The 9,935-nt window shown below is 46.7% G+C and overlaps 5 protein-coding genes across 5 annotated transcripts in view; 2 read left to right on the forward strand and 3 right to left on the reverse strand.

Moving 5' to 3' along the window:
• PHALS_02864 (uncharacterized protein) overlaps positions 1 to 261 on the reverse strand; it is a gene marked incomplete at both ends in the record, with an annotated part of 302 nt that extends 41 nt beyond the window's left edge. The window contains 2 exons of the mRNA XM_024717322.1: positions 1 to 169; positions 226 to 261. The exon at positions 1 to 169 is cut by the window's left edge and continues 41 nt beyond it. Coding sequence (XP_024582833.1) covers positions 1 to 169; positions 226 to 261 — 205 coding nt within the window. The remainder of the gene's footprint in view (positions 170 to 225) is intronic.
• Positions 262 to 372: 111 nt separating this feature from the next.
• Positions 373 to 1,044, forward strand: PHALS_02865 (pyridoxal 5-phosphate glutaminase subunit pdx2; the record flags this gene model as incomplete). The annotated part of the gene is made up of 1 exon (XM_024717324.1): positions 373 to 1,044. The coding sequence occupies one exon, from the start codon at positions 373 to 375 to the stop codon at positions 1,042 to 1,044; it is 672 nt and encodes a 223-aa protein (XP_024582834.1).
• A 141-nt stretch (positions 1,045 to 1,185) lies between these two features.
• On the reverse strand, positions 1,186 to 3,341 carry PHALS_02866 (Protein phosphatase 2A regulatory subunit A and related proteins; the record flags this gene model as incomplete). The annotated part of the gene is made up of 7 exons (XM_024717325.1): positions 1,186 to 1,270; positions 1,344 to 1,995; positions 2,060 to 2,198; positions 2,272 to 2,644; positions 2,720 to 3,050; positions 3,111 to 3,260; positions 3,338 to 3,341. The coding sequence occupies 7 exons, from the start codon at positions 3,339 to 3,341 to the stop codon at positions 1,186 to 1,188; spliced, it is 1,734 nt and encodes a 577-aa protein (XP_024582835.1).
• Positions 3,342 to 3,508: 167 nt separating this feature from the next.
• PHALS_02867 (hypothetical protein F443_14273) lies at positions 3,509 to 5,290 on the forward strand (the record flags this gene model as incomplete). Its single annotated transcript, XM_024717326.1, has 1 exon — positions 3,509 to 5,290. The coding sequence occupies one exon, from the start codon at positions 3,509 to 3,511 to the stop codon at positions 5,288 to 5,290; it is 1,782 nt and encodes a 593-aa protein (XP_024582836.1).
• A 282-nt stretch (positions 5,291 to 5,572) lies between these two features.
• Positions 5,573 to 6,358, reverse strand: PHALS_02868 (myb-like dna-binding; the record flags this gene model as incomplete). The annotated part of the gene is made up of 1 exon (XM_024717327.1): positions 5,573 to 6,358. One exon carries the CDS (start codon positions 6,356 to 6,358, stop codon positions 5,573 to 5,575), a length of 786 nt encoding a protein of 261 aa, XP_024582837.1.
• Between the last annotated feature and the right edge of the window lie 3,577 nt (positions 6,359 to 9,935).

Here is a 9,935-nt window from a genome sequence, read left to right on the forward strand (position 1 = left end):
TGATGGTCAATCCATCGCTTTCAACTTCAACTTGATTTTCAGGTGATGCGAATAGAGAGATGTCCCCGTACTTTAGCGTTAGCTCGTACACCGAGCGCTTTAGGTCGTGATTTTCGCGGTCCAGCTTATCCACACTCGTCTTAAGCATCTTGTTCTCTTTCATTAATATCTGCACCCCGAAATAACATAAAGTACTGTGATCAGATATAGAAAAGCGGCACGCACCTCATACTGCGCACGCAGATGCGCCTCAGATGCCATGAGTTGTATGCTAAGGGCTCTGAAAATCGATTAAGTTCTATAGTACCTGTATTATCTAATATTATAGAAATGAGCGAGACGTACTTTATAAAAAGCTCTAATTTCGATACTATGGAGACCACCAAGACGGTCACCGTAGGTGTGCTCGCACTTCAGGGCGCGTTTGAGGAGCACATTTCGATGCTTCAAGGTTTGGATAACATAAGTGTGGCGGGTCAACGTGTGATTGTAAAAGCAAATGCTATTCGTCTGCCCAACCAGCTTGAGACCGTGGACGCACTCGTTTTGCCTGGAGGCGAGAGCACTACGATTGGCAAGGTAGCCGTGCGATGGGGTCTTGTGGAGCCACTAAAAAAGTGGGTTGCAGACGGTCGCCCGATTTGGGGCACGTGTGCTGGCATGATTATGTTGAGCCAGCAGGCAAAGCATGCAGAAGAGGGTGGTCAAACGCTTATTGGCGGACTAAACGTCTCGGTCTCGCGTAACTTTTTCGGGGCGCAAGTGCACAGCTTCGAAATGCTTATAGCTGGTCCACCGGGTCTCGATACTACGCCATACAATGCAGTGTTCATTCGCGCGCCTGCCATTATCTCAGTGGACGACAATATTGAGATTTTGTCGCGTGTGGCAAACGCCAAGCCTGCAGACGGCTCTGACCCTGTGGATGTCATTGTTGCTGCACGCAAAGACAACATTCTTGTCACAGCCTTTCACCCTGAGATTACCGATGACACACGCTGGCATCAGTACTTTATTGAGACAATAGTACTGCCGCGGATATAGATAGAACGCCCTGAATACAGATTGTGCATGAAAAAGACTTGAACACTTAAATTGGATATCAAATTTCTGTATATGAAGGAGTTGACAAGCGAACTTAAATTGTAGTGAAAAATCAACAATGCTTATGAATTCCTACATCGTCTAGCCTTGAACCGCATCAAGTGCGATGCTCGAGTAATACTTGACGTCCATGTCTGAATCATTCACCATTTCCGACAGGCACGGCCTGTACACACGAGCAACAAAAATATTTACTTTCAGAATGGCAATCACAACTTAAAGACTGGTGAGTGACGTACTGAACTTGAGCAGCTACTACAGAAGCATCCGCGAGTTTACACAGCTGCTCTAAAGTCATCGAAGCCACGAACCTAACGTTTGGAATCTTGTCGTGCGCGCCACGGATTGCCAGCGTCATCAGGACCGCCAACAAATCACTTGACACCTGCTCAACAGCCATTTGTTTTAGCGCGTGTAGCACATTAACACGTTCCTGATAGATCACAGATTTTTCGAAGATCTGGTTAAGGCGCGGCATGATGTTTTGAAGTATGTAATCGCTACCCAGCGATTCTAGCAACTGCGGCAAAATTTTTGTGGCACTTAAACGGACTTCGCCCACCATGTCGGTGAAGGCACTGACATAGATCTCCAGCAAGTGTTCTTGAAAATAATGACCACCCAGACTACCCGCAAGGGATGGAATTGACAAAATCACAGCTTCACGCACGCGCCATTGCAAGTCGCGCGCCAGGTCAGCGATGGCTGGAAGAAGCACTGACTCAAATGATGCCATCCACTGTGCAAGAAGTTCCATACGTTTCAATATGTTAAGCCGCACGTCTACAACCTCATCGCGCAAAAAAAGCAGAAGTAGAGGGGCCAGTGTCGACTTAGAAGCGACTTCACCGAGCTTAGGTGCAAGTTCCATACACGCGATAGATACAGCCGCTACAGCAAACAAAATTTGTAAATAAAAACCTATGCCCAACATCACATGATACAGAATGCATACTTCGAACATTATGGGCCGTGTCTTGAGACAGAGCCGACAAGAGCGGCAAAATCTCGGTCGAAAACAGCTCGAACTCAATAATGGAGATATAGCCCGACAAGTTTTTCGCTGCAGCAGCTCGCACTTCAGCTTCAGCGTCCTGTAAAACAAATGAAAGTCTCGCAGATTATAATCCACACTCTTTTTTCTTTGCTGGTAGATTGCTGTCGTACCTGCAAAAGATTAGTGTAGCAGCAAAGAAGCTCCGACTCGGTAATTTGGGTTCCCATAGCGCGCGAAAGCGGAAAAAAGTCTTTGGCGATGCTAAAACGTACACGCCACGAACGGTCCTCGACCGACGACCGCACAATCGGCAGCACTTTTACCAAATTCTCTTCCTGCGACAGCAGCTCGGCAATTGCAGCGGAATTTTCAATGGCCAATAAACGCACGCTGTCTTGGTCGTCCGCCGTTAGCGCGCGAAAGAGTGGCAAAATAATGCTTGATATCAGCTCTTTCTCCATCGCACTAGCAAAACTACCAATATTCGACGCAGCTGCGCGACGCACCATAGGTGTGTCGTCATTGCACACCATCTGGTATAGACTGCACACCACAACAAATATGTACAGCAAAGCTCGTTAGAAATCCTTGTTTACTTTAATAACCATGGAAACGTACTCGCGCAGCTCTTTTTTTCGTCCAGTATCTGCCACCTTCGCGTAGATGGAAGCAAAGAGCGAACAAACAGAAACACGAGATGTAAACCAGTCTCCTTCGGCTAAACGCTTGGCCAGCGGCACCATAACGTCACCCACGTTTGGAATTACGGCCACTACTTTCTGGAAAGAATTAATGGCGCGATCGCGCACCACAGTTTCTTCCACGCCCGCTAAAATTTCAAGAGGCTCTACAAGAGATGCAGCGTGCTCGGCACCACCCACAAGATCGACAAATCCACCGAGCTCATCTGCTAATGCCACGAGCACCTCATCTTCATCTTCCGTAGCTCCTGCTCCACTTAACAATAAAATCGCGTTCCGCATCAAAATCAATCACTACAAGAACTCACCACGAAGGAATGGCAACAAGTCTGAGCGCGTACGTTCTGGACCTAGTGCTAGTGCTACGGTACGTAGGCGCCTCATAGCTTTAATGCGAGTCTCTACCTCATCGCTCTTTAGCTCCTCGGTCAGCAGCGTCATGGGATACACTTCGTCCTCTGTAATATGTAAAATCAGAAGGGTTTCATAATCAATCTCGCCACTCCCCGCACTCTCCAAAGCAAGCTAGACGCACCCATAATATCTGAGGGGTAGGAGGTAGGCTTTAAGTATCGACCCTTAGCTTCTGTATGTCAAGTTCTATCAGCTTTCGCTCGCTTGCTCGCGGTGGCTAATTTTCGTGCTCTCCCTTCTGTTTTACAAAAGTACGAATTAAATTTAGACTATTCAATAAACCTTTTCAGCAATGGCGCCACTCATGTGCGTCGAATGCGAGGACACGGCGGCTGCCATGCGCTGTGAAGACTGCGAGGACGTTTACTGCCCATTATGCTTTAAAGCACAACATCGTTCTGGATCACGATTGCGGCATATCAAATCCGATTTTTTAGCAAAGTGTACTGACGCCATGCGTAATGTCAACGCCACATCTTCATCACATCTTGATACTTCGCAGACTTCTTCAGAACCTGGGAGAAAGAACTTGACATCTTCACCACCTGTAATTGATCCTCCGTCAACTACGACTATAGGATCGGCTGGTAAAGTTATTAGCGCGATAGAGTCCGAAAACAACAGCCACAACGAAGACGACGAGTTGATGGGTGAGATTGATATTGTTCCGTCAGCACTTATGAAGGAGGCATCATACATACCGCTGCGTCTGAACGAGGAAGAACGTGCTCTTTTTAATTTGTTGGATGCAGCTCTTAACGTGAGCGAATACACGGACAAGGTGGACGTTTTGTCTTATCGCTCCCACGTCAAGCGCGTAGTCCATGAACTGAATGAGGTTTTTGGAATCTTGTCCGGTCTCATGATTGCCAATAACTTTCGCAAGGGCCGTCGACTGGTGCAGGGCAAGCAATTCAAGGATAACGAAGAATTTTTTTCTCAGGTCTTTGAGATTGGACGTCGCTATAAAATCATGAATCCTGAACGTATGCGCAACAATTACGGAAAAATGATTCACTTACTGCAGGACGCTAACTTGCGTGAAATTAGAAATTACTTGGGCTTTTCGTGTGTAGCACCTATCAAGACAGTGGCATCGCTGCTCAAGGAACGTCATGCCTTGGAGATGCTCCGTGATACTCGATGCGAAGTTGCGACATCTGTAGCTGGGGCGTATCCTGATTTACTAAAAGATTCAGAATCCTTACAGCGCATTGCGCGTGACAAACAACAAGCCATTGAGGAGCTCGTGCGTGACTACTCGTCGGCGTCATTGACGGAAGAAGAGATTCGGTTATGCCTCGCTTCCATATCTGACAGCCAAAGCTATTTGGCATCAAATCGATCACCAATCACGTGCATGATTAATCTCCTAGAGACGTTTTTTAATCCTGAAAAGGTAGAACCAGGGCTCAGTCTTGAAATTCGGGCTGGAAAGAATGGCGCAAGGCTTAGTCACAGCCATATGAGTCAGTATGAATATGTGCTACAGTCTCTGTTGCTATGGAAGAACATCACAACGTCAATGCTGCGTCTTTGGTGGGTTGTAGAAAATGATCTGCTGGGTGGCTGCATGTACCGTCTTCGTGATACTGGGCAAGGACTTAATCGCATGCAGCAAGCACCCGAGACGTCGCGATTGGTGCACTCAGTTTTACATCAGACCCAAAAGATGCGTCCTCGATGGGTTGGTTCCTCGGTGGTACACCTTGGTGACCACAATGTGCCTAATGCACTCATGTTTATTGACAAATATACGCAAATTTCGCGTATCTTAAGCCCAATTGTTAACACAGTGCACGAAATTCCAGCACTTGCAGAACAGCCAAACACGTCTGCATACATTATAGACAATTTTGGCGGTGCTGAATCCCTCCAAAAGCGTATTTTATGCGATTTTTTCAAGCACGGATTTGACGGCAGCGGTGCTGACAACTTTTTTGATGCAGGCTCATGTATTGATGGTCGCCTTACGAGTGCTTGGAACTGGTGTTCTCGAATAGAAAAAAAACCATTTTTTCACGTTTTCCTCATGGCTGGCTTCGTTGGCTTTGACGGGCACTTCGAGAAATAAACTAAATGGAGATATTAATCTTTGCGCATACATGTACGTCATGGTAGTCATCCAAACTTCCACGTGAAGTTAATCTTGCGAAATTGGATAATGTTAGATAACTTTCACGCAGTTTGGACACGCATGCAAGTTCAATTTAGACTTTATCAATACCCTCGCTATCTTTTAACTCTAACAGGAAGCGAAACAATAATTGCTGACTAGTTCAGCTTCACTACACGTGGGCTTTTCGTACGCATTTTGCACAACACCACGACGCCATTTCTACACCTACCACCTGTCTTATAGTTGGCAAATATAATTGTGGCCGCTTTGGGTGGACATGTAGTAAAATGATGTTGATGAAGCTTGCGAGCTGCGCTGCTGGTAGGCAGTCGTCGGAATGCTTTGACTCCACGTGTGCTCTAAGGATTCATGCTCTGACTCTTCAATATCAGCACGATGCTTTATATAGAGCGCTTGCTCGCTGCCGTATCCTTTTGCTGTCAGTAGCCGTGACGCTTCCTTTGCTCCCATCGTGTTGTTCGTAAAGTACGCAACGTGCTCCAGCACAGGTTCGATTTCTGAGAGCAGGTGCTCCAAGTAGCGGTCGTCATGCGTATCGTGCACCTGCTCTTGATCAACAAAGTATTGCAACTCATTAAATTCTTTACGGTCTACTGATGAGCCATCATCAGCCAAGTTTGTGTCTCTCTCTTCAGGTTGGTTCAGGATACTTTTTGTCGGGGACTGAGACTCGTTGCTGCAAGTGATTCGTTTATCATTAGTCGTGGTTGAGGCACTGGAAATTGAGCTCAACGAATTGATCGAGTCGCTACGCACACGGCGTTTCCATCGACTGAGCTTTTGTCGCAGCTTTTGTGCGTGGGTCATAGCTTGACGAGTAGACTTGGAACCGACACAGGCAGCAATGGCTGTCCAAGGCCCTTGTGGAAACCGCTTAATGGCCTTCCAGAATCGACGTTGCTCAGCTGGGGACCACGCATTTTCTCCCGGTTTAGGCACGGTGAATTGTGTTGGCACAAGCTTAGCCTGGTGTAGCTCATTCATGACCTTGGGCGAAATCATTTTGAAAGTAGAATCAACCCTTCGGTCAATGGCGTGCAGATTCGTGTAATGATTATGCTATGCTTGTTTGGGTGCAATTCGTATAATAAAAGCAGAATTATTTGTAGCATATCAGCACTGATGGCTTATCGTTTGCGTGGCAGCTTTAGACGCTGCAGGATTTGAGCGTCTGGAAGTGATGCACCACTCAAGAGGCGGAGCGCTGAGGTGTTTGACAGGCAAACTAATTTTTTTCAAGCTCGTGCAAAAAAAGAACGTTCTTACTTTGTATACGATAAACGTACATAAAAGATCGCGCGCTTTTAAACAAAATTTTATGGTTGGTCGACACGACGATCAAGAAACCGGCAATATTGTTGAAGAAGATCCAAACTATGTGAGAATCTGAGCCTGCTGCTGCGTTGACTGGTGGAGAGACACGTGCAATTCAGTTTAAGCAATCCATACTTTGGCTAAAGGAGCAAGGCCCTATTTTGACCGAGTGGCCAGATATATAAATCATTTTAAATAGGCACGCTTGTCAGATTACAGACCTAATAAAACAAAAATCTGTTCATTCAATACAAGTCAATGTGAACAAAAAGAAGTCCTCGGCCAAGTCGACTACGTTGCACACGGACATCAACAGCTTGGAAAGACCGGGAGAGTTTAGTCAGCACTGGAGCTGCATCAGTAATACCAGCTCTCCAATATTATTTGATATCGACCATTTTTTATCATGTTGACCATTTTGAGTCAGATTATATTAAATATTGACAAAAAAGGATGCACTTCATAGCAATTTATTTTATTAATTGTATTCTTTCGCCAGGTAAATTTATTTGTAATTATTGCGCGACAAAGCAACTCTCAAATGCGGCAATCGTCTTGCTAGTTAGCATACTCAAATTGCTTGCGTGATTTGCCTTTTATGCATCCGCAATACGTTGTGTTGTGTCGTTTCTACGACGTTGTAAAGCTGTTGAGTGTATCAGACATATGTATCAATCATAAAGTATACTGACTCTCAATTTACAAATTTATCGGTCACACCGCATCTATAACAATCGTGAAGCGTTTATCAGAGTTCAGCCTCGCTTGTGAACAAAAACTTGTTTAAACTTGCAGGTCCTGAGCCCACACATATTTATGCTGGTGCAAGTCTATCCCATTAAGAAAGTTTGCTGCCCGAAGCCATACCACGCCATCTCGATCTCCCCCTTTTATACAGCCAGCAATTGTAAGCCCATACGTCACAGCTACCTCGCTGATGCAACGAGTTATGTATTCTATTATGGCGGTAAGTCAGAGCAAAGCCCCAATGTACTAACCCTGATGAAGTATCATGATAAGGACTGTGGGTTTGTTTATTAGAAGCCCGCCATTCACATCCCCAAGCTGTGGATATATCGTATCTCATTATCATACAGTAAAACATATGTTTGCTTCGTCTCAGACAACATTCGACATAAACTAAACTTTAAGTCGATACGGCACGTCAGTATTGCGGCCGAACCCGTCAACTCCGCTTTACTCCAAGTATACAGCTTGGGCCACCAATAATGGCAACTCGCCGAGCTGTACGTCTTCTCACAACCGAGATGCTTTACTAAGTGGGGTGTCGTGGGCCTCATAGAGGATACGGTATATCAAATCCTCATCGTGAGGAACCGCAATTCGTGGCGAATTTGCTGAATCGGTGCTATAATACAGCAACCCGTTAGTCAACGAATATCGGTGTAACCGTATGCGCAAACGCCGACAATTTCTTGTCCGAGCTTCCAAACTAGAGCCTCGATCATCGCTACACACATAATAATACCCGCGTATGTGGCGCGGATCAAATCCGACACTGACGACGTCACCGTCGTGATATGAGCAAGCTCATAGCCCGGTCTGCGTGACAACGCTTCAGCCAAAGCATTCTGCATTCCTGGCTTATACTTCACCTCTGAGTTATATTCTGCAAAGAATAAGAGTTACCTGGCCATTTTCTGCGAGAAGTGAGGCGACTGAGTCATAATGCTTAAGGACGCATCCTCTGTGTAGATTACAAACGGCTTTATGCCAAGCAGGGATCCTTGACAAGTGCATACTTCATCGCAAGAAATTACTTGTTGTGGACTGAATTGTTCCTCTACGCAGCCTTAAGCTGGCGAAATTCGAACGCGATCACCCGATCTCGCCCCTCGGCGTCTGCTTGCAGCAGTGCACAGCCGATGGCAAGTCCAAAGTGTCACAGCCGACACTAAAAGGACGATCATGGTCTGGCAACGCCATTATTGGTGCATGAAGGAGGCTGTCTTAATCCATGTCAGAAGCCTCCCATTGCTCGGTGTCCCAATACCATTCCGCGTCCTTTTTACAATGGTCGTGCTATTTCTGCGGAGTTCTTGCTGCACGTATACTAGTAGTTGGCGAGGCCAAGCCACTAGTGCGAGTTCTTTTGGTTCGTTGGAACCGGCGAGCGCACAATGGCCTTGATTTTATCGGGATCCGCTCGAAGGCCAAGCTTCCCAATGAGGCACCCTAAAAAGGAGGTTTTTCTGCGCCGAAGACGCACTTATCACCATCAGCATACAGCTTCTTTGTGCGCATGCACTCGAGCACCGCTCTCGAATGGACGATGTGTCTTTCCTCATCTGTCTTTCCGTGTCCTGCGCGACTGTGGACGAAGATATCGTCGAATTATGGCTGTGCATACGCTCGATGGAACCTGAACAATTGCGTCACAAGACGATTTCAAGTTTCTGGTGCATTTGATTGCCCTTGGGGCATCACTAGCCACTCTCAAACGTGGATGTCGAATGGCAAGACTAACTCTCATGCACCATTACTGCCTCGTGTTTCGCAAAGAAAAAGGCTTCACCGACTTCACACTGCTCCTTGGGCGGTGTGTTACGCAGTATTTGGTTCCCGGAACAAGGTCGATCCCATGGCACAAACCTCGGTCTTGAGGTAGGACCGACGGCGGGTTTTCGGAGACGACGGCTTGAACTTCCTTTACAAAAGGGTAGTATGAATCGAGGGATCCTTCACAATCGACGATGCACTTCGTGCGTTCAGCACTCTTTTGATGTCCTACAAAACAGCTTCGTTTAAAAACGACGACGAGTTAATCGGTTAAGTGCCACCCAAGCTCAGCCCGCGAGCCACGCTCGGGACTCCTGGCTAATTTAAATTCGGTGTTTGACAGCTCGAATACTGCGATGTCCAGCGTATTGACCGTCTTGGTCCAGTGCCCGCGCCAAAAGCGCTTCTGCTTCCTAGCAGAGGTGGGTTCATGATTCACCATAGCACCAAGAGGGGATGTGCGCGTAACGCCCAAGGCCATCGACCCCCACACAATTCATGGTTCATGGTGCTCCAGCCATGCCATACTAAGGATGAGGTCATGTATTAAATCCAAGTCTAAGATCCAGCAGCGTTCTACAGTATCGAAGTCAAAGAACTTGACACCGAAAGACACAGGAACCTTCGGCACTGTGACGAATGTCCCCCTCGCTAACGAAGACGATGATACTGAACCGCGCTTCCAGCGCCTCAACCTACAGTGACTTCCTTCGGTCGTGGAGAGTCGAGCATAATTGCCTGACGT

The sequence above is a fragment of the Plasmopara halstedii genome, assembly GCF_900000015.1.
Source record: "Plasmopara halstedii genome assembly, contig: Scaffold_2061, whole genome shotgun sequence".
In the NCBI taxonomy this organism is placed as follows: domain Eukaryota; phylum Oomycota; class Peronosporomycetes; order Peronosporales; family Peronosporaceae; genus Plasmopara; species Plasmopara halstedii.